The 25590-nt window shown below is 44.8% G+C and overlaps 1 protein-coding gene across 7 annotated transcripts in view; it reads right to left on the minus strand.

Moving 5' to 3' along the window:
- DPF3 (double PHD fingers 3) overlaps positions 1–20933 on the minus strand; it is a 419567-nt gene extending 398634 nt beyond the window's left edge. For 3 of the 7 annotated variants that reach the window (XM_033952007.1, XM_033952013.1, XM_033952008.1), the window contains exon 1: positions 20856–20933. In XM_033952007.1, coding sequence (XP_033807898.1) covers positions 20856–20887 — 32 coding nt within the window. In that variant the 5' untranslated portion in view covers positions 20888–20933. The remainder of the gene's footprint in view (positions 1–20855) is intronic. The other 4 variants (XM_033952009.1, XM_033952011.1, XM_033952010.1 and 1 more) reach the window with 4 other exon arrangements.
- Between the last annotated feature and the right edge of the window lie 4657 nt (positions 20934–25590).

The following is a 25590-nucleotide window of genomic DNA, read 5'->3' on the forward strand; positions in this document are numbered from 1 at the left end:
ATGAATATGTTTTGTGGATACTCTGCAAATTTGACTGCCTGGGTATGTCCCGAGGACTGGGTCGAAAACCCAGGTACAGTAAAAACGAAAGTTTCTGTCACGTAGGGTTAAGAACACTCACAGTATGCTACTTCCCACCTCAGGAGTCAATCAATAAAGGCCTAAAATATAAAATTTATGTATGTGATGCATACGAACTGCCTTAGCTTTATTAGATCTCTTTATCACAAGGGAGCAGCACAACACACTGCCATTATAAACAGCAATAGTGTTAAAACTTTGAACAAGGGGCCCTGTGAAGCCGAAGAATTCCAGACTGTGCTGGAATCAGTATAATTCTGGAGAAATTAAAACACATCTTTGAAAATGCAGGGTCCAATACTACAACGTACAGGGTGCCCACAAAAACACTCCTTGATTTTAAATGGTTACAAAATTTTTAAAAACTTATTGGAATATGTTTATAAATAAGATGACAGCAAATACAAGTCCCAAAAAGCATGGTCAGCAAGATCTTACACAATCGCTTGCACTTTCATCCTTATAAGCTGCAATTGGTGCAGAAGCTACAACCTTCAGACAATGCAACGCGACAAAATGACCAGGTGCTCCTCAAGTGGCCCCCAAGATCACTGTTTGCGACTTTCTCCTTTGGGGGTACGTGAAAGAGTGTACATACCTCCACTGCCCACAAATATGATCTGCAGGAACGCATCACTGAAGCTATAAACACGATCACGCCGGATATGGCTCGGAGAGTCTGGTCCAAGCTCAATTATCGCATCAATGTTTGCCAAGTAACAGTTGGGGCGCACATCGAGTGTATGTAATCAACAGATACCATATGAAACTTTATGAATTGATGAAACCGTAGCCTCAAATGTGAAAGAATATTCCAAGAAATTTTGGTTTTGTAACCATTTAAAATGAAGGATTGCGGCCCTTGAGGAGGGACTTTGACACCCCTGCCCTACAGCAACCCTCAGTTAAAACATCTTGCCGAGAATGAGACGCACCAACTGCGATACTAACACTTAGAAAATTACATCTAGACATCCAAAAGTGAAACCATCTCTCTGGACTGTCCCTCTATACAGCTGTGTAACGTTAGACATTTGTAAGATACAACTCAAGACGCAGAACCAGGGGCATTTGAAAACCTTTTACATGTTTGACCTGCGTCAATGCCTTTTCAGACACCTGTTCTTTTGAAGGCTTTGCAGTTTTGTGTCTAATGGAAAGATGCTTCACAAGTCCGATCCTTTCCGGTGAAATTGTCAATTTAAAAAATGGTTGTGAACAGTCAAGTACCGTATATAAACGCTCAAGGAAAGAAGTGCTACCTGCGATACTCGGGTAAGAATGTGGTGCAAAACGAACATAGCCAACACAGAGGCAGAGAATACAAGGCTCAGCTAGTCTGTGCAAACTAACTAAGGTTTCCGGCTCTGGAGCAGGAGTTATCGTCCCTTTTTTATAAACTAGGTGTCCTCTTTGCTCAGCCCACGCATTCCTGAATTCTGCTACTATTCAAGCTTCCACCAGCTCCCCTTAGAGGATGTGCAATGCGTCCAGAACTCTTTCCGCCCTGATTCCTGGCTCAATCCCCTTTATCTACTTATCACAACAGTGAGAAAGTCCCAGAGAAAATGCACAACTGGCAGGGGCAGGCCGAGGTCTGACGGGGCGGGTGGGAAAGGGGAACAAATTTTCACTTCAGTCATTGTACTAGTACAATATTAGCCGATTACCAAAATGATATGGACAGCATAGCAGTAGACATTCGTGGGCCCCTGCAACACAAACCTACATCCAGGAAGTGAAATATCACAGTTCACAAAACATTTAACAACCTAATATTCCCACAGCCAGACAAAAAGACCTTGTCTAGAAGACTTTTTTGCATTCTCTTCCCAGCATAAATGGGACCCTGGCATCTTATCAAACCCCACAAGAACTCACCAAACAGTCCCAAACCGTGCTGCGGTTACTTAGCAATGGGTAACCTTGAAGACTCCAGAGATAACAGAGCCAAAAGTACATTTCCAGGATAAGAGATTATGAAAACAAACTGCAAAATGTAAAATAAACACAGGCACTATTTCCAGTTCATACTGTACAACCTTCAGAATTCCACAGACACATTAACGGTTATACTAGGAAGTGCTCTTTTTTCACTACCCTCACTAACAAAGACAAAAAGCTAGGTGTTCACGCATCAAATCTGCGGAGCAGGGGTCAAAATCAACTCCAAGTTTGATCACCTTGGCTGCATATGAGCGAGATATGGATACACCACAAAGCCCAAGGAACTCACTATGAGCAGAGGCTCGATGACCTGAAGATGTATATCCTGGAGAAAAGGAGAGACAGGGTTGATGTGATACAGACATTCAAATATTTGAAAGGTATTAAATCTACAAACATTTTCCAGAGACAAGAAGGTAGTAGAACTAGAGGACACGAATTGAGGTTATTGGGGGGGAGGGGGTGATAGGGGCATAGCGAGGAAGCGAGAGAGGGTGGAAATACAAAGGTTCTCATTTTCTGGATTTGTAGTTTACAGAAAGGCAAGCGGAAAACCAGTACATTAACTATGCTATGTTAATCTAACAGAAGCTCCTACAATTTATCAGATGCAAATGTAGCCAAAGAGGGGAAGGATTTCTGGTCTTTGTGAAAGGTAAAGCCTGGAAAATAAATTAATGGTTTGGGTTTTTTTTTTTACATTTTTGAAACATATTTGTTTTAATATGTTTACTCAAAATCTTTCAAAGCCCATCTTCAGTTTGCAGTCTAGCTACAACAGTTGTTATTGAATGATACAGGGACAGAGACCAATGGTTAACCGCAGGGCGGGGACGGGGACAGAGCCTATGGGTGTAAGGACAAACTTTGTTCCCCTGTCATTCTCTAATTTAAGACTGGTCTTAAAACAGGCTGTTCCAACTAGAACAAAACACCCATCTATAAAATGCTAGTATCAATATGTAAAAACTAACATCTTAGATCGGTGTTTTTCAACCACCGGTCCATGGACCAGTGCCGGTCCACAGAAATTTCCTGCCGGTCCACAGGGCCAGCATGTGCATCAAGCCCAAAATAGTGTTCTTCAACCGCCGGTCCACGGTGCAATCGATGCAGCGTTATCTTCGAGCCAGCTCCCTCTTCCTAACATATTCAGTGCACAAAGCCACGGGCAGCGGCTCCTACGGGCATCCTGCGCCTGAACCGGAAGCAGTGGCGTACCTAGGGGGGGGCGGGGGGGGCGGGCCGCCCCGGGTACCAGCCCTAAGGGGGTGTTCCCGGCCTTGCCGTTCAGTCCCCCGCCACCCCCGAAGGACCGCTCGCCCCCCTGGCCTCCCCGCACCACCTATGAACAGCCGCAGCAGGATCGCGAAGTCAGCGTCAGCATCCCTGCGCTGCTTCCTACGACGCGATCCCGCCCCTCCTCTGACGTCAGAGGAGGGGCGGGACCGTGGCGCAGGAAGCAGCAGGGATCGCTGACGCTGACTTCGCGATCCTGCTGCGGCTGTTCATAGGTGGTGCGGGGAGGCCAGGGGGGCGAGCGGTCCTTCGGGGGTGGCGGGGGACTGAACGGCAAGGCCGGGAACACCCCCTTAGGGCTGGTACCCGACGCTGACTTCGCGATCCTGCTGCGGCTGTTCATAGGTGGTGCGGGGAGGCCAGGGGGGCGAGCGGTCCTTCGGGGTGGGTCGGGGCATCAGGCCTTCAGGGTGGGGCGGGCGGGCAGGCAAGCAGGCTTTCAAGGGGGAGGGGGTGACAGGCAGGCAGGCAGGCCTTCAAGGGGGGACAGGCCTTCGGGGGGGGGTGCAGACATTCAAGGGGTGCAGGCCTTCAAGGGGGGCAGGCAGGCCTTCAGGGGGGTGCAGACCTTCGGGGGGGGGGTGTAGGCCTTTGGGGGGGTGCAGACCTTCAAGGGGGTGCAGGCCTTCAAGGGGGGAAAGGCAGGCAGGCCTTCAAGGGGGGGACAGGCCTACAAGGGGGGGGGGACAGGCCTACAAGGGGGGGGGGACAGGCCTACAAGGGGGGGGGGACAGGCCTACAAGGGGGGGTGCAGGCCTTCAAGGGGGGTGCAGGCCTTCAAGGGGGGAAAGGCAGGCAGGCCTTCAAGGGGGGGACAGGCCTACAAGGGGGGGGGGACAGGCCTTCAAGGGGGGGACAGGCCTTCAAGGGGGGGTGCAGGCCTTCAAGGGGGGTGCAGGCCTTCAAGGGGGGGGTGCAGGCCTTCAAGGGGGGTGCAGGCCTTCAAGGGGGAAAGGCAGGCAGGCCTTCAAGGGGGGGACAGGCCTACAAGGGGGGGGGACAGGCCTACAAGGGGGGGGACAGGCCTTCAAGGGGGGGTGCAGGCCTTCAAGGGGGGGAAAGGCAGGCAGGCAGGCCTTAAAGGGGGGACAGGCCTACAAGGGGGTGGGACAGGCCTTCAAGGGGGGGACAGGCCTTCGGGGGGGTGCAGACCTTCAAGGGAGTGCAGGCCTTCGGGGGGGGTGCAGTCCTTCAGGGGTGGGGTTTAGGCCTTCAGAGGGGGACAGACCTTCGGGTGGGAGGTAAAGTCCTTCGGGGGGTGCAGGTCTTCAGGGGTGGGGTGTAGCCCTTCGGAGGGGGGACAGACCTTCGGGGGAGGGGGGTCCTGGTGTAAAAGTACACAGAGGGAGAGAGGGAAGGGGGGGTTCAAAGATACATGCATATGCCAGACTTTGGGGGTTAGAAATAATGGGTCTAAAAACAGAGGAGTGGGAGAGAGATGGTGCATAATGGGATTTAGGGAGGGAAGGAACAGAAAGGGAGAGAACTTGGAAACAGGGGATGGTGTGGAGGGGGGATAGAGATACTGGATAGGAGGATAGTTGGGAACAGAAAGGGAGAGATGGTGGATCCTGGGGTGGTGGGGAGTTGAGAAAAGGTGAATCTGTGGATGGAGACAAAAAAAAGGAAAGATGCCAGATCTCCGGGAGAGGGAAGGGAAACGGAAGGGGAGAACAGAGATGGCAGACGGATGGTTAGCACGGAGAAAGGAGACCCTGGCAAGCAAGACAACAAGAGCCTGGGACCAACAAGATTTGAATATTGATCAGAGAACAAAAGGTAGAAAAAATAATTTTATTTTCTGTTTTGTGATTACAATATGTTAGATTTGAAAAGTGTACATGAGACAGCTTGAAATGGGAACTTTTCTATTTTTGTGAATGGCAAGGCTGAGTTCAGTTAAAATATATGCTTTATAAGAAAATATAATAATGTGTTTTATAAAGTTTATAAGCATTGCTGGCATACTCGGTGAGGTGTTCCTAGTGTTGGTGGTGGTGGTAGCATGTCAGTGTGTTGAGAGGAAGAGGTAGTCTGGGAAATTCTGCTGAGCAAACTCTGGGCCCATTTCCACCCCCAGTTAGTCCACTCCACTCAACTGGTTCACACACTGAGTGGGTCTTTGGGTGTTATTTCTGGGTAGTTGTTTTAGAATCTCTTCCAGTGGTTTGTCAGTATCTCCTTCTGGTCCAAGGAAGGAAACTTTGTCAACCTTAGCATTGACCTTCAGAATATGTTTGTAACAGCGCTGCTTGTGTGGCATTAGGCTATGTAGTGATCGAAAGAAAAAAACAGACCTTTGCACATTTTTGCACTATATGGTGGGTGTATGAGGAGATTCATTTCCTGCACAGTTAAGTCCATTTTTTCTACTGAATAATAGTATAGGTACAATGAAAGTAAATAGCAAAAATGTTTGAGTAGATAATTAAGGAAATCTTTTTCATATTGCTTGCTTATGGACTGGGAAAAAAGACTGTTCAAGCAAATGTCTCCAGAACTGCTTTAATGGAAAAATGTGATTTTTTTTTTTTTAAGTACTTTGTGAAATTTATTGTTGTTGTGAAATTTATTGTTATACTTTGTTTAAACTTAAAAAGCGGTGTCATTAACAGTGAATCTAATCGAAAAATCGATTCAACAGGGTGAATCGGATCGAATGAAATATTTTTCTCTGAATCGGGCAGCACTATTGGCTACCATGAGAATGGGCTACTGGGCATGATGGACCATTGGTGTGACCCAGTTAGGCTATTCTTATGTTATGTTCTCATCTGTAGGGGCCTTTGTTTTCACTTCTTATTTTAATGTATTTTTTTCCTGGGAACTTATCAGTGTTTTTTTATAATGGGAACAAAAATGGAAGAGAATTAATGTGTGTGGAATGGGGGGGGGTAACTAATTTCTTCAGCTAAATAATTCAATCCACTTCAAACAGACATAGGAGAACTCACGCACCATTCACACACCCTCCAACCAAAAACGTCAAAAGAAAAAAACTGTTCGACAACCTCCTAGCCATTCGAGCTGCAACACTTGACCCCCAACTCTACAACCTATTGACCTCGACCACAAACTACAAAACCTTAAAAAAAGAAATAAAAACCCTTCTATTAAAAAAACACATAAAACCAAACTAACATAATCAGAACTGTCCCAAGCATCACCTGCAACTACTCCATATGTACTTCTGATGTCATGACAATTCAGACATAATTTATGTTATGTTATGTTTGGAATAATGGTTACATAAATGAGGTTCAATAAAAGAAAATTTTCTGTGGGAGCATTTGTTGGAACTTCTGTTATCCTGATTTCTTCTATCTGTGGGCTTTCTTTAGCTAACCTACTTATCTGGGGCTTTCCACTTCTGCAGCTGCCCTTTTCACGGTCCACTTTGCGCTTGCACTCTCTGGGGAGGGGGGGTTGGGTCTGGGCTTGGTGGGGTAGGTGTGTCTGGTAGTTTTGTCTGGGTGGTGGCTGGGTGTTTCTTGGGTGCTTGTTGTGCGGATTGGTGTGTCTGGTGAGCGGTCTGGGTGTTGTTGCTTGTGGGGGTTTTTTTCATTATAAAATATGGCTGAGGGTCTAGTCCGGCTTATTATTCTTGTGGGTTCTGGGGTGGGATTTGTTTGCTTGCCCCAAGTTTTGGCCTTTTGTTGTGTATTGCTATGCCTCTCATTGGCAATTTTCTCTTGGGAGAGGCTTGTTCATGCTTGTTGTTGCTGTTACTCTCATTCTGTGTTCTTTTTGATAATGTATAAGTTTCTGTACAGACCATGGTTGCTTGTCTGGACCTTTTGCCATTCTCAATAAAAATACTTTGGAAAAAAAAAAAAAAAAAAAAGAAAATTTTCACTGCCTGTTTCTATTCTGACCATTTATTCCATTTCATGGTTATTGCAAAAAAAAAAAAAAAAATTTTACATGGGCCCCGGGTGCCACATACCCTAGGTACGCCACTGACCGGAAGCCTTCCCTCTGATGTTGCAACGTCAGAGGGAAGGCTTCCAGATGAGGCACGGGACGTGCAAGGTGCAATTAGTACTATTATGGGGGCGGGGCTGGCCCACGACTTAGCCCAGTGTTCTTCAACCGCCAGTCCACAGAATAATTCTTTTATTTCTGCCGGTCCATAGGTGTAAAAAGGTTGAAAAACACTGTCTTAGATAACTGGAAACTGGATTTAGAATGAATTAAGGTACTGCTAAATGACATCATTGGTGTCTTATCTGCCTTTGACGTGGCAACAAGACTCTCGTCTGCTGATCAGACCCTTCCATCTTGTGCCCAGCTGTTCAAGCATTACTGTTACTGCAAAAAGATTCATCCATCGTTGCTGGCATCAAGGAGCATTTCCAACATTTAATATATACTTATTTTCCTGTTCATCCACTACACAGTGCTGGTTCTCTTCTACACCCATGTCTGAAAGACAATCAAATTCTTTCTAGATGATGTAAAAACACAGGCAACTGAAATCTTTGGAAAGGTTATACCAAAACCAGATCGAAATGGAAGGCTCTATTTGTGATTTATCTCAAAACAGTTGTACAGAATATTGTCCCTTTTTATACTTGAATTAAAAATTTTAATATAAAATCACAAGTGTTCGAGGCTTGTGCAGATGAGAACAGCATCCATAGGGACAGGGCTGGAATGGAGCAGGGACAGTGACAAACATCATCCCTGTGTCATCCTCTAGGTTCTTTAGAAGTAACAAGAAGATAGCAGGTCAGTAAAAAAAGGTCTTCTGCTGCTCTAAAATCATAAGATGACTTGAGCACCCACTAGTAATGGGCAAGGAATGAGAAAACTGTCAGCAGTTATGTTGGAAATCCTGGCCTCCCACCAAATCAGAAGAGCTCAATGACAAAAAAAAAATACTTGAGTACTTGCAGTGACATAGCAGGGGGAGTTTGGCATCCAGGGTGGTGGCAACTAGCATCACTGCACCACAAAAACCCCTTACTCTTCCCTGCCACATCGTGTGTCCCCTGTCCACCTCTTTAAATGTTCACTGAAGTGAGCAGCATCTTCCACCTACTGCTTGCACTGTCCTCGACTCCCTTCAGACATCACATCCTGGTCCCACAACCAGGAAGTGACGTCAGAAGGGAGTAATAGATGGAAGATGTTGATTGTACCAGTGAACATTTAAAGAGGTATGATGGGGGGGAGGGGGTCAGAGAAGCGGAGCGACACCAGAGTCCCCGTGAAGACAGAACCTAGGACAGTCCGCACCTCCCTTACTATGCCACCGAGTACCTAAATAATGTATAAGAGAAACACAGCACACTATGGTCCTCTGCTACAGAGAAAATAAACTCAGTAACATCAAAAATCTTTTCCAAAATTCAGTGCTCAGAATGTTACTGTCACATGCACAAACTACTGAAGAGAAATACAACACTTCTAAAAACTCAAAAACCAACATGCTTAGACAACCTCCATTAATAGGCAGTATATAAATTAACTAAAACTTGGAAACAAGTGAGCAGAACCACAGCAAAGTGTACCACAGGGGTAAATTGTAATATTTAGAACAGGTAGGAGAGGAAAGTAAAACAATGTAGGGAAAAACCAAATAAGGGTGCAAAATATTATACAATTACGTGGAAAGAAAGTCTCATTAGTTAGTCTATTAACCATTTAATATTAGTTGTTATGTCATGGCTGAGGGAGTGAGCTCTGCTGCAGCTCACTGCAGAGCTTCTTCCCTGTCATATACGACGCTCCTGTGCCCACCCTTACACTAGCCAGCTTCGAAGTGCAAAGCAGGATAGGGGGGTTTAATGCCAGCCTTATTTAAACAGCTCTAGTTTAAAATGATTGACTTTAAGTGATGTTTACATGTTTTACAATCAAACAAAAAGGTAGGTTCATACTATTTGCACTGCAGCAGTCTGCATGTGCACCTCAGAAATATTTGGCACCAAGAGACCAACTGGCCAGTCTGACAATTCAGACATTCCTGGTACACATGGCCGAGCTGCATGGCCAATATGCAGTCATGGAAATCATTTGAACTGGCCTTTAAATGCTTTGCATAGGCAGAATGCGATGGAAACATTTAGAACCCTGTAGGTCATTGGATATTTGGCTGCCTAATTTGCTTTGAATGGCTCAAGATTGAGAATTCCAGAGGCTCAATAGTGAGTAGGCTACTTCCATTTAGAGCTTTTCCAAAGGTGAGAAACCACTTGGAAAAACTGAAGAATAAAAGCGACTGACCTTCAGAATAGTTTGTTTTTTTTAACTTACAGAAAGATGAGCCTAAATTTATCTCCGATTTGACAGCTCCTTCCCACTCTTTTGTACTTCTGCTCAGTCAGAACCAGACCATGAAGTTTCATTCACAATTAATTCAAGGAGCTTTCTCCCATGTCATTTTCTCCCCTCGCCCCCATACATACTTCAGAGCTAGTCTGACCTTTGCCATGACATTCTAGGCTTGAGAAAACCTTCAATCTTGGCCCTTAAATTCAACCAGTAGGTGTCACCCTTGAGCGGTGACCAATTCTCCCTCCACTGGAGGCTGTAAACATGCCTCTAGATTAGAACATATCTAGGTTTGGTCAGTCCAACTCAGGAATCAAACCAGGGACCTTCCAAACAGCCATGTGCAGAATCGGCACCAAGTTGCCAGACCAGCCCTAATGTCAGTCTAGTGAAATCAACACAGTTTCAAGAAATAGCATTGCTTGGATTTTATTAAGAACTAAAGGAATTATCAATTCACCAGATCCAAGCATTCACAGCGACACACAGGGTGGAACTGAATGATTCAACAATAGGAAGTGGCTCAGCCATGCATCAGTTGCATTAGGATCTAATCAGTTGTGTAGTTATCAGTCACCCTCTAATGATCAAGATCATATGAAAGGATGTAAGGTTGAGGCTATCAGAAGAGTTTTTTCTCAATCTTTTAATTGATGTTGAAAATCTCCGATATGGTCTAATGGAAGGAATTTAATGCCGTCACTTGACCCCACTTGGATCTAAGCCAAACTAAAAGGATTAAACACCTAATTTAAAAAGTTATGCAATTTTGTAATTGTATTAAGGGTCAGATTCAACAAGATCACATTCAATAGAACAGTAGTTATTCACTCCCCGTCAAAGGATAAGGTTTTCAGGATATTCTAAAAGACTTGCATGCATACTTCTTCCAGCGAATACAAACCTCTTTCAGACAGACATACTCATTAGGGATATCCTAAAAACTAGAGGCCGACAAATTGCTTTTTTTAGTTTCCGCCACAGCTGAAATTTATCATGTAGTTTTGGCCAAGGCCGAAAATGAAACCTAGTTTGCGTGAATGTGAACCAAAGGGGTCCACTGGGTTTGTCAGAGCTTGCAGTCAGCAGCCTTTTGCTTGTAAACCCACAGGATATTACTACCCTCCAGTCCCAGGAAATGCTAGCACAGATTGACAACCAGGGGAGCCATTTTAACAAAGACTTTTAAAGAAGCACGGCATGTTTAAGTTCCCAAATCAATACAGATTTAGTTAAATAATTTTTGAGACAGGACCTTTGTGAGAACGTGTAAAAAGTCATAATAACCAGCTTTTTATCCTTGCCCAAACTATGCACAAGTTACAAGAAAAAGTAGCATAGATATTATGTATTTAGTTAAAGGACAAGCATGATAAAGACTCTTACTAAAATAGCGTAAAGGAGTCCAGACACTAGTCTACATGGAGGACATTATACCAACCTGATGTACAATCCAGAATTGAAAAAGCACATTGATGTCACTGAATGCAAAAACGACATACTCTGAAAAATTACAATCAAGAGCAACACATTTCTTAAATTATTTTCTAATATATGCATCATTTCATTGTAATAATAATAATAATATTTCCCTACTAATACCAGTGGCATAGTAAGGGGGGAGATATCCACCCCGGGCACCAGCGCCTGTCCTCCACCCCCCTCCCCCCCACTGCCACACAAACCCCTTCCCTCATACCTCTAATATTCGTGGCGCGAGCGGTAACCCCAACCTATTGCTCACGCCAGCATCAGCTCATTCTCCGATGTCACTTCCTAGGAAGTGACAGAGGAAGAGCAGACGCGGGCACGAGCAGCAGGTTGCGGTTGCTGCTCGCGCCGCAAACATTAACGAGGTACAGAGAAAGGGGAGGGGTACATGCACAGCATGGGAGGGGGTGGGGAAGGAACAGATGGGGGGGTGGAGAAGAGGGGAGGGGCGCCTCTCACCCTCGCTACGCCACTGACTAACACTATAAGCTGACCAGTATGTGTGCTTGAAAACCACCCCTGCAGATTCCTCTCTCATAGGATTTAACTTCTGCATGCCACAAGTTTGATTAAAACGCTGCATCTTCATCACACCTAAGAGTCTGGAAATTCTTTAGAATCGCCCAAATACAGTAGTATCCAAGCCAGAATAGATGTAATAATTTAAATAATGAAAGAGAACATCTCACCTCCAAGCACAATAGCCTCAGCACACATTAACCTCAGCTAATAAAAACTAAACTAAACGCTACAGTGCTTTTACAATTGCTGACTCTGCATAACATTTGGAGTGACAGCTGTCATATCTCCATAGAGAAGCTAATTCCTATGGAGCTTACCATCCCAAATTTATAGACTTACATTCCTGCTAAACTTTTGTATCAAGAGCATGTGTTTAGAGCAGCGTTTCTCAACTCAGTCCTGGGGTACCTCCTTTGCCAATCAGGTTTTCACGATATCCACAATGAATATGCATGAAAGAAATTTGCATATAAATGGAAGCAAATGCAAATCAAGTTTATGAATATTCATTGTGGATATCTTGAAAACCTGATTGGCAAAGGGGGTACTCCAGGACCGAGCTGAGAAACACTGATTTAGAGCACTCTGCCATATAAACTACTATTTAAGATCATAATCGTATTACTTGCAAATCACATTACACATAATAAAAATGAATGCAAAGAGTAGCTCCCTCCTCTCCCCTCCGCAACTACTTTACAATCCCTTGTGGTCCAGTGGGATAGTTATGGCAGAAGTGATCCCCAGACGCTCTTGCCCACATCAACTCTACTCTCAAAAATGGCTTCTGTAACTGCTTGTTGCAGGGTTTCCGGGTCTCACTAAGTCTTCTCAGGTAGAAACCAATGTTTCAGCCATCATGCTATGGCTTTCCTCAGGGTATGTTGCGAGGTCTGTAGTTTGTCTTTGTAAATAGTGGGTCCACTGACCTGACTGGGAACAGGGCAGTCCATTGGTCACCAATTTGAATTTCGGCGGGAAAGTCAGTTGGTCTCTTTGTCCCATATAATGGAAAAGCTTTTGGTGAGTTTAAAGATGTTCTCCCTGTGAAGTTAGGCTATATGTTTTCCCAGGGTTTTCACAGCTGACATTGTGCTTGTTGCAGGTTTCCGGGTCTCACTGTGTCTGGTCACGTAGAAGTTGATGTATCAGCCATCATGCTGTGGCTTTCTTCAGGGTATGTTGCGAGGTTTGTAGTTTGTCTTTGTGAATAGTGGGTCCACTGACCTGACTGGGAAAAGGGCAGTCCGTTAGTCGTCAGTTTTGAGACTTTTGGCGTGAAATCAGTTGGTCTCTTTTTATCCCTTAGAAAGAGAGACTTCTTGTAGCAGTCTCATGAGATTGTCACGAGAGGTCATGGCAGCTATTTTGAGAGCAGAGCCAGCATGGGCAGGAACAACAACAACTACTACTACTACTATTAATTATTTGTATAGCACTACCAAATGCACACAGCGCTGCACAGAGTCACAAAGAATAAGAAAACAGTCCCTGCTCAATAGAGCTTACAATCTAAACAGGCAAGACAGACAAACAGGATGTTATGGATACAGTTAATCAAAAAAGGTGAGTTTTCAGTCTGCTTTTAAACAAGGGAAGAGGCTTGACAGACAAACTCGGGGTAACTCCTACCCCGACTATACCACTACATCGCCAGGGATTGTAAAATAAGTCTGAGGGGAGCACCTTCAGGTGGGTAGGAGGAAGGCAGTTCCTGTTCAAAGGAGAGAGAGAGGGAAGGAGACAAAACAGAAAAAAAATAAAATAAAAACACCCACAAATTTTCAGCTTCCACTGAAAACACAGTCATTTTCAGATGAAATCGAAACTGGGAAGAAAAAGGATTTTGGACCAGCTTCGGCACTGTAATGAAACAGAAACCAAAACCAAAATTTTGTCAGCCTCTACTAAATTCACAACCCACTGGTTGCCCTCAAAGATGTGAATACCGCTACAATAAACAAAGCCTTAGTAAACCAAACCCTCTTTCGTACTACATTTGTACATTTTATGGAAATTGAAATAATTTGTAATTCCCCCACCCCTTTAAAGAGTGGACAGTATGAAGATGAAACACTGGACCAACAAACAAGTTTAAAAGATTAGTAAATACTATACTAACGAACACCCGTCTAACAAAGTAACACTTCTTAGATGAGGAAATAAACCAGAGTCTAATATATCAATCTCTGACAGTGCAAGGCTCAAAGACGTATTAAATGCCCAGAATGAAGGAAAAAGTCTCAGAACCCCTCCCACGGCAACCTAAATAGGACAAAGTATGGAAAATAAACCAGGATGAGTTACCTCATCGGCTTAAAAAAACCTTCTCAACTGGGTGACGTCAAAAAAAGCCTTGTGCAATGCAGAGAGCGATAGTCAAAAACTACACAATCAAATCATTTCTGAATTTAATTGAATAGAAGGAATACTTATCCAAGTTAACTCCACACTGGGATGAAGTATTCCTTCTATTCAAATTAAATTCAGAACTGATTTGATTGTGTGGTTTTTGACTATCGCTCGCTGCATTGCACAAGGCTTTTTTTGACATTACCCAGTTGAGAAGGTTTTTTTATGCCGAAGAGGTAACTCACCCCGGTTTATTTCCTACACTTTGTCCTATTTAGGTTGGCGTGGGAGGGGTTCTGAGGCTGTTTCCTTCGTCTGAGCCTTGCATTGTCAGAGATTGATATATTAGACTCGGTTTTATTTCCTCATCTAAGGAGGGTTGTTAGAAGGGTGTTGGATAGTTTCTTAAAGAAATACTGACAGAGCTTTAATATTTACTTCCCGTGGACTTTACTCCCAGTCCTCATGGGCCACCAATAGGACAGGATTTCAAGATAACCCTATGAAAATGCATGAGAGAAATTTGCATACAATGGAACTGGTAGGCATACAAGTGTGTTTTATGTATATTCAATAGGGACATCCTAAAAACCTGACCTGTTGACAGCCCTTAAGGGCTGGGAGTAAAGACCAAGGACTTAAACAAAACAAGGTATTTGGAGGTGAGCATGAGGAGATTCTGCGGAGGAAGCCCAATTCCCCTCACTCACCCTTTGGTACAAGAGGCGTGAGGGAGGTAACGTGCCTTTTCCCCAGGGAACACACAGAGGACCTTTGCTATTCAACAAGAACACTAAAGTGTTTGGCTTCATTGAAGGCTTTCCAGATTTCAGTGAGTAAGGGGCCTACATTGCAACTATTTCAAGGGAGTGAGGCTGTTTTTAAAAATCCCATTTCGTTATTAGAATTGGGTGCCGAGTGTTCTCCACCCCCTCACCTTGACACTGCAACCCTGAACCAGAGTGAAGAGTCAGAAAGCCAGTGTTATATCTCTTCCACTAGGGTCCAGCAGTGATCAGATGTCAGAAGGACAGATAAGAACTCGGCACATAAAATTCCGGAATAAAATTGACAAACATTTTTCATCTAGAAAAAATATACATGTATAGGCTACACACCCACAACTAGGCACTAGTTCAAAAAGTTCTTTTGGCATGTTCATTTTTCTGTTTCTCAACCCCGACATGGAATGAGATCCTTACATATGAACATCTAACATAATAAAAGCACTGCAGAAGCTGAAAAATGATATATGAATTTGGAAAATGAACTATTCAAAAGAATGCATTTTAGAGTATCGAACATCATAAACTCAGAACTCTTAAAAATATATATATATTATTTCTGTTATGTGGACCATGACAGTGAAAGCACTAGAATTCCCAAAATTGCGCTATGGCCAACTGAAGAACGGGCACAGATCTCAGAGAAGATCCTGCCTTGTGTTCAAGGACATCCTCAAGTATAGGGCTCTTGACCAGCCATGCTTGCCCCCCAAGGTGCACGGCAGTGTATTGCAAACTGTGTGCCTCAGCACACTGGGGAGGAGGAGAGACACCAGCAGAGGCACATCCTGTAGGCAATCAGCCGGCACCAGCACCTCTCCTTCTCTCTGGCCCTCTTCCCTGCTGGCATCCCCCACTGACGTCTCAAGGCCCCGCCTAGAGGACCTTCGTGCATGCGTGGATGTTGACGTGATGACATCATGGCGACGTCCACACATTTCCGGATGCCTCGAGCCGCAGCCACTACGTGTAGTGTGCCGCAGCTCTGGAAAATTTGTGGGGCCTCTGGTGTATGGGAAGAGATCAGATGGGGTGTGGAGAAGGGTCTTGAAATTGAGGCAATTTATTAAAACTTTCTAAACCAGGGATCTCAAAGGGTTTTCAGGATTTCCCCAATGAATATGCATTGAAAGCAGTGCATGCACATAGATCTCAGGCATATTCATTGGGGAAAACCCGACTGGATTGTGGCCCTCAAGGAGGGACTTTGAGACCCCTGTTCTAAACAGAGTTAGGGACGTTATCACAACAGTTCTGGGTAGCAGTGTACTACTGTACATTTAGCGACTTTGTTATCAGTTAGCAGCTAACAGCGACATGTCAGTAATCGCAAGTGCATCAAAAACCTACACTGACAGAATAGCTTAGACACTCGGAAGAGTAGGCTTCACCTAAGTTAAACAGAGGCTCTGGCGTTCCTGGCCAGGCCTGTAGTTCTGAGGCTCGTTTGGGATAAAAGGATTGTTTAACTTAGGTCAGGGGTGTCCAATGTCGGTCCTCGAGGGCCGCAATCCAGTCGGGTTTTCAGGATTTCCCCAATGAATATGCATGAGATCTATTAGCATACAATGAAAGCAGTGCATGCAAATAGACCTCATGTATATTCATTGGGGAAATCCTGAAAATCCGACTGGACTGCGGCCCTCGAGGACCGACATTGGACACCCCTGACTTAGGTGAAGTCTACTCTCCCGAGTGTCTAAATCAGGGGTAGGAACTCCAGTCCTCGAGAGCCGTATGCCAATCGGGTTTTCAGGATTTCCCCAATGAATATGCATTGAAAGCAGTGCATGCAAATAGATCTCATGCATATTCATTGAGGAAATCCTGAAAACCCGACTGGAATATGGCTCTCGAGGACCGGAGTTCCCTACCCCTGGTCTAAATTATTCTGTCAACAGTAGGTTTTTGATGTAGTTTATTTAGCTGACATAAGTTACCTTGTGTGTTGTGCAAGCAATCACAAGTGAACACGTGGTTTAGGAAGGGGTACAAGGGTTTCAATCATCAGATAAAGGGTGCGGAGACCCAAAAAAAGGTTACAAACCCCTGCTCAACTACGAGTACAACTCTCAAATTAACCAGGTAGAATAGATGAGAAGACGCGTCCTTGGACAGGGTCAGACAGATGCAGCTCCGTCGCTTGGCTTCCCAAAAACTGAAAACCAAACACAACCAGACACAAATACCAACGGAAAAGAATAAGAGAAGAAAAGTCAGTGCCTAACTTCAAACTTCACCTGCGGTCAAGGACTGGCCTATAGGACACCAATAGCCATATAAACCTAGACAAAAAGGGAGCTGCCGAAAACTCATATAGCAAAAACACTTCCCTCTATAGATGATAATGAAAACTTTTTTTGTAATACCAGCTTTACATAGGAATAGCTCAGAGACATGAAGGGGCATAACAGAGGGTGTAAACCCCCCAGCCACCTCACCACCCAACCATTGCTGAATCCTTCATACTTTTAAGCTTATTTTCTATTTTTCAAAAATTAATAATAGTGGAACTCTCAATTTCCCAAAAACATTTAATAGGTGAAGAGCACTTGGCTAAAGCTTGGTTTCTTGGTTCCAACGTGTCCACATTTCGTTATACTGCTTCAGGAAACCAAACGGCTGTGAACTCAACCAAACTTATGGAAAGACCTATTACACATTCTGGGGAAATTGAGAGTTTCACTATTATTAATTTTTGAAAAATAGAAAATAAGCTTAAAAGTATGACGGATTAAGCAATGGTTGGGTGGTGAGGTGGCTGGGGGGTTTACACCCTCTGTTGTGCCCCTTCATGCCTCTAAGCTATTCCTATCATATGTACAGCTGGTATTATAAAACATTTTCATTATCATCTAGAGAGGGAAGTGATTTTTGTTATATATATTGAATATTTTCAATCCCTATTGTTGGATTTCATTAGATTTCCTTTTTCCCCTGTCGTTTTTTTTTTTTTTTACATAGTCAAAAACTCATATAGGGCAATTCTTTAAGCCGACACCTAGAAAAACATGCCATTTAGGTGTGTGATAGGCACCACTGAATAACAGGCACCTATGTGCACTAAGCACTATTCTATAAGGGAAATACCTAAATACCATGGCGCCTAAATGGAAGGAGGGTGTATATGTGGACAGGTCTCCCAGTTATGCATGCAGTTTATAGAATACTAAACATGACACACGTCACTTGCCTGCCACTGACATGGTGTAAAAGGACACCAACGCCCAAACACACAAACGCACCAACGCCCAGACACACAAACGCATTCCATAACAGAATAACACCAAGATGCCATTATAGAATGGATGCTAAACGTAAAGCAGTGGGTCTCCCACACCAAGGTGCCAATTTGTAAAATTGTCCCAATAACAGTAGTAGAAGGGACAATTCCATCATCATTAAATTTGCTCACACTTTGTAGAGTTACACAATACACTTCTCCCTCCGTATTTGATGTGATAGGGGATTAACAGACCTGCAAATACAGAAAAACCGCAAATAACTTTTTCATATGTTATTCGCTGTTTTCTATGAAAAGCCATCGTGAATATGGTGAAACCGCGAATACGGAGGGAGAAGCGCACTGCATTACTCTCCCTGTAAAGGGAAACCTCAGGGCTCCTTTTACTAAGGTGCGCTAGCGTTTTTAGCGTGCGCTACACGGCTAGAACTAACACCGGCTCAATGCTGGCGTTAGCATCTAGCGCGCGTGGCATTGTAGCGCACGCTATTCCGCCCTAACGCAGCTTAGTAAAAGGAGCCCTTAGTGCGGTTAGAATTTTTTAACTGTGTAGCCTGTGTTAGGCTGGTGTAACAAATCCTACAAAGCAGGTGGCACCTTCTAGGCTATTCAATTTATGAGCCAGAAGCTTTCCAGGTCCACAGCCGAGGTTCCCCCAAAGCTCCTACTCCAACAAATTGGTTTCGTTTAAAAGGTGTCATCTGCCTCTGTCACTTTTGTGTGATTAGTTTCTGCAGGGGGCGTTAGTGAGTGGCTTACAGAAAATGCTAATATCAGTCACTTCCCTCCCTCCTGTCAGGAAGGACAAATGATATCTCCCGGCTTTTACAGCCGCGTCTCTTAAAGCAAATGTCATTTGCTTCATCAACAACTTTCAGCATTTTGATAAGACGTAACAAGGACGGCACCAAATGGCCAGTCACGGCTCGAGGTTTGTTTGTTGAGGGGGGGGTTGGGGGGGTCCCCAAACCGTATTTACATTGAAATCAAAGGCATGTTTGCTCTTTATGGCTGACGGGGGACCTCGGTATCCCTACACTTCCCTAACCTGATGATCGGAAATATTAAAGCCGCCGCCGCCGCCCCCCCCCCCAAAAAAAAAAAAAAAAAAAAAAAAAAAGTAAAGGTGCATCATAATAGCGGACGAATCCAGTCGAGTAAAAATTGATCTCCTTTAATCTCTTTCTACCTCCAGATTCTCTTCAGCAACACAAGTCCAGTAAAGTGCTGCCGCCTGACAATGTTAATCTTATCTTTAGTAAGATTCCGCGTTTATGTGCACTTTTTTTCTCCCCCAATAAAAGCTAAACCCGCCGTGGTGCTCCTCTTTCATTCCGTTCTGCGATAGAAAGCAGAACCTCCTTCCAAGATACGAAAAGAGAAAAGGCTTCCAGAGATCATTAGCAGGCACCGACGAAGCCCGTAACGTGTCCCTCGCCCGCAGACGGGGCTGCTTGGCTAACCTCCACATGCAGAGGTACAGTTATGGTTTGGCTCCGTTGCAAATCAGTGAGGCCCCCCCCCCCCTTTTTTTTTTTTTTTTTAAATAGTCGAAATGTTTGGCTCCGATAAGATAAACCTCCAGCTACAATAAAATCCCAACACGTTTCACCCGACCATGGTGAGCCTATAATCGGACTAACCACTCTGCCCATCTAAAGTAGCCTGAAAATGTCCAATTCAAACCTTAAACTGGATCCGTTCAAAAAAAAAAAAAAAGTTACGCTACTTTCATAGGCGCCAACCAAAACAGAAGAAAGCACGAAATGAGCTGTACAGAAACTCCAAGCAGAAATAAAGTCGAGAGAGGTAGATGCATTCTGCCAGGCACTGCAACTTCAATCGGGAGCCGAAAACACATTTAATTTCATTGAGGGGCGTGGAAAAAAAAAAAAAAGGGTACCGCAGACCAGAAAGAAGACCGTGGTCCCCACTGGTCCGTCCCTCATTAACTCAGTCAGCCGCTGCATCTTTTTGATCCTCTCCATCTAGAAGCCTTACCCCCTCCCCCCCCCCCAGCATATCGCCCTCCGGACACGAAAGAAAAGCAATCAGCTTTCACTCCATGGGGGGGGGGGGTTAGAAAAAAAAGATAGCTCCTTGTACACACAGGTTCATTACTAAATGAAGGGACACTGGACAGTGGTAGCAAATAAATGAGCTCAACCAGGAAAAAAAAAAAAGCACACACATATACAAACTATAATTATTCTGCCAAAAATAAAGACATAAGAGCCAGTTCCGAGTGTGGTCCACCAAGCAGGCTTCCCCAGGAGACTTCATGTGGTTGTTTATTTTCGGCTGTCACGGATCGGGGGGAGCTGAGGACAGAAACTGAAAGGAGCGCCCAGGGCTCTCGCAAGATATCAGGGCAAGTACAACGCACGAAACAACCCACTTATTAAAAAGAGCGATGTCCCGCATCGCTAACGGATCCCCTTACATGTGGCTGCCCGAAGAAGAAGACCGGCTTTTAACTTTCTCCGGTACACTTGAACTCTCCGGCAAGTGCACAGACCAGCGGAACCCGAGCCCGAACCATCCGATCCGCGATTGGAGCGCCGCCAGCAGCTCCCCGCCCGCTGCAGATCGGAGCCGCCCGTCGGTCCCCTGGAGCAACCAGCCGAGAACAAAAACTACGGGCATTAAACCTAAAGAAACAATTTCTGCAACTTGCGCGTCCCTCCAAAGTGCAGCTCATGCCTTCCGCCTAGAGAGACAAGAGGAAAAGCCAGATATCTGCGGCTCCGGCTTTCAGGGCTGCAAACGCCGGTGCCTGCCAGTGCGGTCGGTGGAAAGGCGCCTTTTTTCATATTTAAACACGCGCAATCTGTACATTTTTCAGTCTTACTTACGTTTTGAGAGGGTTGTGAATGACAGTCGCCATTTTGCTACAATGTAACAGAATATTGTCTGCCTCAGAGTTCTGAAGGTTCACTTGAGGCATCTGCTGGCCAATCGGAGCGTAGCCTACCGGTCTGCCGCCCAATCGCAGTGACGGTGCACGGATTGGGCGGGGTCTAGGCTGGTAGTAATTAGGGAGCTGTCAAAGCCCAGAGGTCACTCCCTTTTGTGGAGCTGGAAGAGAGTAAAGTCTTAAAGGTGCAGCGCTGAGGCCGTCAGCCCCAAGCCAAACCGGATCTGACTTTGGCTAGAGATCGTCGCGCTCACCCGCTAGGCAACGTACCATCTTTAGAACGAGAAAGCAAAGCACAAGGGAAGAAAACGGCTCATGCGCCGTCTTCTTTCCTTGCTCTTGTCTCATGTCCAAAGAGCAAACCTTCTTATTCTTTGACAAAAACTGGACGCCAGCCATTTCATCAAAGGAAATAAATTGCGTGTGACCTGACATTTGCTGCGGCGTAGGGATGTAAATGCACTTTCCCGTATTTTCTTTATCACCAGCCACCTTCCCCAGGACTCCTTGGAACTCCTGCCAACAACCAGTGCAACCCCCACTACTTCCCCTCCTATATCCCCTGGAATTTATCAGTGTCAGCCATTATCCTGCAGCCACTGCAATAGTTACATAATGCAGAGTGGCTAAAAACAGACTCCTGGAATACTTTCATTTATACTTTCTAAGTGACTTGTTCAGTCTAGTATCTTTTTGAAGCCTAACTATTATCTTGAAATCTGGGTATGCAAAGAGTCTTGAAAAAAAATCTTTGCATTTAAGGTTTTTTTTAATGATTAACTAGGATTATGTGATTGGTTAGGCCTACTGATAATGTAGAAACTAATATGAGTTATGGGTCAGAGGTAATATTTTTTCAATAACAAAAGTCAACTAAAAAATTTTAGTTAGACTTTGAGTCAGAAGGAATTAACAGTTACATTTCATCATCAGATTAGGGATAAAGAAAATATCAGTTGTCTCTATCTTTTATTCTATTCCCCCCCCCTCCCCCAAATGTTGCAATGGTATGCCAAGTTAATTCTGTTACAAACCCCCAGAAAAGAGATAAAACCCAAAAGTTAGCCCTCGGGTATTTTGAAGTAATTTCCCTATGGGTTCTTATAAGGGAAAAGGTTCAGAATGATAACATAAGGTGCCCTTTTACTAAGCAGTGCTAAAAAGTGCTCTGTGCTATCCCCAATTCAGGTCTTTTCCACATGCTAAGACCACTTTTGGCACTGACAGGAAATGGCTTATTTTTCCATTATGGCCACGTGCTAAGCTTCCCCTTAGCACATGAGTACTTAGCAACTCTATTGAATGTCTGTGTCAAACTGTGACTTCCTGGGTAACTGACCCAACCTTTTGTAATATAGGGTTAGATCCACTAAGCCCACCGATCAAGTTCTGACCACTTAGTGACCCTTTTGCGACCTGATTTCCCTCCAACCCGATTCACTAGCCTCTGTCCTGATCATTCTTCTGATCTGCGCATGCAAATGAGGGGGGAACAGCATTCAAATGATGGCAGGCGGTGATTCACGAACAAAAAACCTGCAACACCAACTGGGCTGGCTGATCACAAACAAGCGACTACTGGGGACCAGTCGTTCACTGCTTTCCAACTGCATCTCCTGCTCTCTGCCTGCTGTCTTCCCCGACTTTCCAGTTCTCTGCCTCCCCCCGACACTCCTGCTCTCTCTGCCCTGACTCTCTGCCATGATTTTCTCCTGCCGCCCTGCTCTGTCCCGAATCTCCCACTCTCTTCCCCGACTTTCTACCACGATTTTCTCCTGCCACCCTGCTCTGTTCCGAATCTCCCATTCCCTTCCCCGACTTTCTGCCACGATTTTCTCCTGCCGCCCTGCTCTGTCCCGAATCTCCCACTCCCTTCCCCGACTTTCTGCCGCGATTTTCTCCTGCCGCCCTGCTGTGTCCTGAATTTCCTACTCCCTTCCCCGACTTTCTGCCACAATTTTCTCCTGCCGCCCTGCTCTGTCCCGAATCTCCTACTCCCTTCCCTGACTTTCTGCCACAATTTTCTTCTGCCGCCCTGCTCTGCCCCTAATCTCCTGCTTCTCTGCCTTTTGCCAAACTTAAAAGAGGTGCAGACTGTAGCAAGAATGTGATGTGTTGATCCAGATCCAATTGCTCCCTGCCCCATGCGCTGCCCTGGCCTTCCCCCACAGTGCGAGTCCGTTGTTTTAATTCACGGGTTTAAAGCGGGTTAAAACCATGGGCTCACTGGGCTAGTTAAAAGTTTTTTTAAAAGTCGCTGCTCTTCGACGCATAGAAACATAGAAACATAGAAAAAAGCAGCAGAAAAGGGCTATAGCCCACCAAGTCTGCCCATTCCAAGTATCCCCTCCCCTGAATTTACAGATGGTCTGCGCGTGCATCAGAATCCCAGTGATCAATTGGGGGGCGTGAATCCAGTCGTCCTCATTTGCATGAGGGCGATTCATGTTCAGCTCCCTGGACACGGATCGGATCCCTCATGGATTGGATCTGATCCATGCCCTTAGTGAATCTAGCCCAAAATCTGAGCTTCAACTGAATAGGTAAAGGCGGAATAGAAAACCTGATTAACAAACCAACACCTGTTTTCTAGACAGTAAAGACACTCGCTGACCGTGTGCAGCAGTGGTTTGTAGCGTGGGCCAGTGAGGTAAGTGCCCTGATGCTCAGGAATTCTATGAGCGTTGGAGCATTTACTGAGCTGGCTCATGCTAAAAATCTCTAGCACAGCTTGATAAAAAGGGCCCTTAGGCAATGAAATGTTAAGTGACGTTCCCAGAATCACAACTGCAGTGGGAATTGAACTCACAGCCTCAGAACGCTGAGGTAGTTGCTCTAACCACTAGGCCACGCCTTCACTCCTACGCTCTGCCCTCAAAGACCCACCTCCGTCATTAAAAAATACAAACTTTTTTTGCATGCAAAAACTATGTAGGACACCTAAGTCTGCATTGCAATAGTACTTATCACAGCTAATTAAAAGAGCCCCTTAGTTTTCAAGTTTCAGGTTTATTTAAAATTTGATTGAATCGTTTATCAAAATTCTAAGCGATATACGAAGAATGTACAATGGGGAACATACGTATAATTAAAAATAACAAACATAATAAAATATATAGCAAAAACAACAAAAAGACTGACAAACTGAATCGAATGGATAGAGGGCTAAGAACTACATTAGAATAGAACAGTAAACATATATAAATGGGGAAAAACAATTTGGAGAGGGGAGTCCAAATTTGATGGATTACTTGGCACTGGAAAATAAAGGCCTATGCAATAATTTTATTTAACGGTGCCCCAAATCCTTGGGCTGCCCTTCAGGCAGGAAGAATCAGGGCAGTTGGCCTGTGTTTTAACCCACTCCCCACCCTCATTTTTCTTCTGGCAGAGTTCTAAGAAAAGAGGAAGCAAATATTAACTTTCTGGGAAATTTGTGCTGGCTGTTACAAAGCTGCTGTAGAGATTTCTATTAGAGAATGAAACGGGGACAAATTTGTCCCCGTCACTGTGAGTTTTGTCGTTATCCCTGTCCCGTCACCGTGAGCTTTTTCGTTATCCCTGTCCCTGCCCCATTCTTATAAGCTGTGCTTTAATCGCACAAGCTTCGAACACTTATGATTTTAAAGTGTTTGAGGCTTGGGCAGATGAGGATGGAGTTTGCAAGAATGGGGCAGGGACAGGAAAAGAACTTACCAGGATGGGAAAATGAATTCCTGTGGGAACGGGGAAAATTTGTCCCCGTGTCATTCTCTAGTTTCTACCATGGGCCGGTGAGGTAAATGCTCCAACTCTCATAGAATTCATAGAAACATAGAAAATGATGCAGAAAAGGGCTATAGCCCATCAAGTCTGCCCACTCTATTAACCCTCCCTAACTACCCTCCTAGAGATCACACTCAGGTGGCGATATCTTTACACTGCCCTCGTAGAGATCCGACGTGGGCATCCCACTTATTCTTGAAATCGGGCACGCTGTTGGCCATGATCACCTGCACTGGGAGCTTGTTCCAATGGTCAACCACTCTCTCTGTGAAGAAATACTTCCTGGTGTCGCCATGAAATTTCCCTCCCCTGAGTTTCAGCGGATGCCTTTTTGTGGCCGAGGTTCCTTTAAGAAAGAAAATATCATCTTCCACCTCTACACGACCAGTGATATACTTAAATGTCTCGATCATGTCTCCCCTCTCCCTGCGTTCTTCGAGAAAGTATAGCCGCAATCTGTCTAGCCTTTCCTCGTATGTGAGATCATTGAGCCCCAAGACCATCCTGGTGGCCATTCTCTGAACCGACTCAACTCTCAGCACATCCTTACGGTAGTGTGGCCTCTAGAATTGTACACAGTACTCCAGATGAGGTCTCACTGTGGCTCTGTACAACGGCATAATGACCTCGGGCTTCCGGCTAACGAAGCTTCTACGGATACAACCCAGCATTTGTCTGGCCTTGGATGAAGCTTTCTCCACTTGATTGACTGTTTTCATGTCTTCACTGATGATCACCCCTAAATCTCGTTCTGCCACAGTCCTAGCCTACGAGCACTGAAGCATTTACTTCACCGGCCCACAGTAGAAACCTCTACTATGACTTTGTGAAAGGAGCTCTTGGTGATTTAAGCTTGGGATGGAAAAGAATTTGTAGGTTTATTGTTAAAATCTTTTAATTTCATTTAA

The sequence above is a fragment of the Geotrypetes seraphini genome, chromosome 7 (assembly GCF_902459505.1).
Source record: "Geotrypetes seraphini chromosome 7, aGeoSer1.1, whole genome shotgun sequence".
NCBI classification, from domain to species: Eukaryota; Metazoa; Chordata; class Amphibia; order Gymnophiona; family Dermophiidae; genus Geotrypetes; species Geotrypetes seraphini.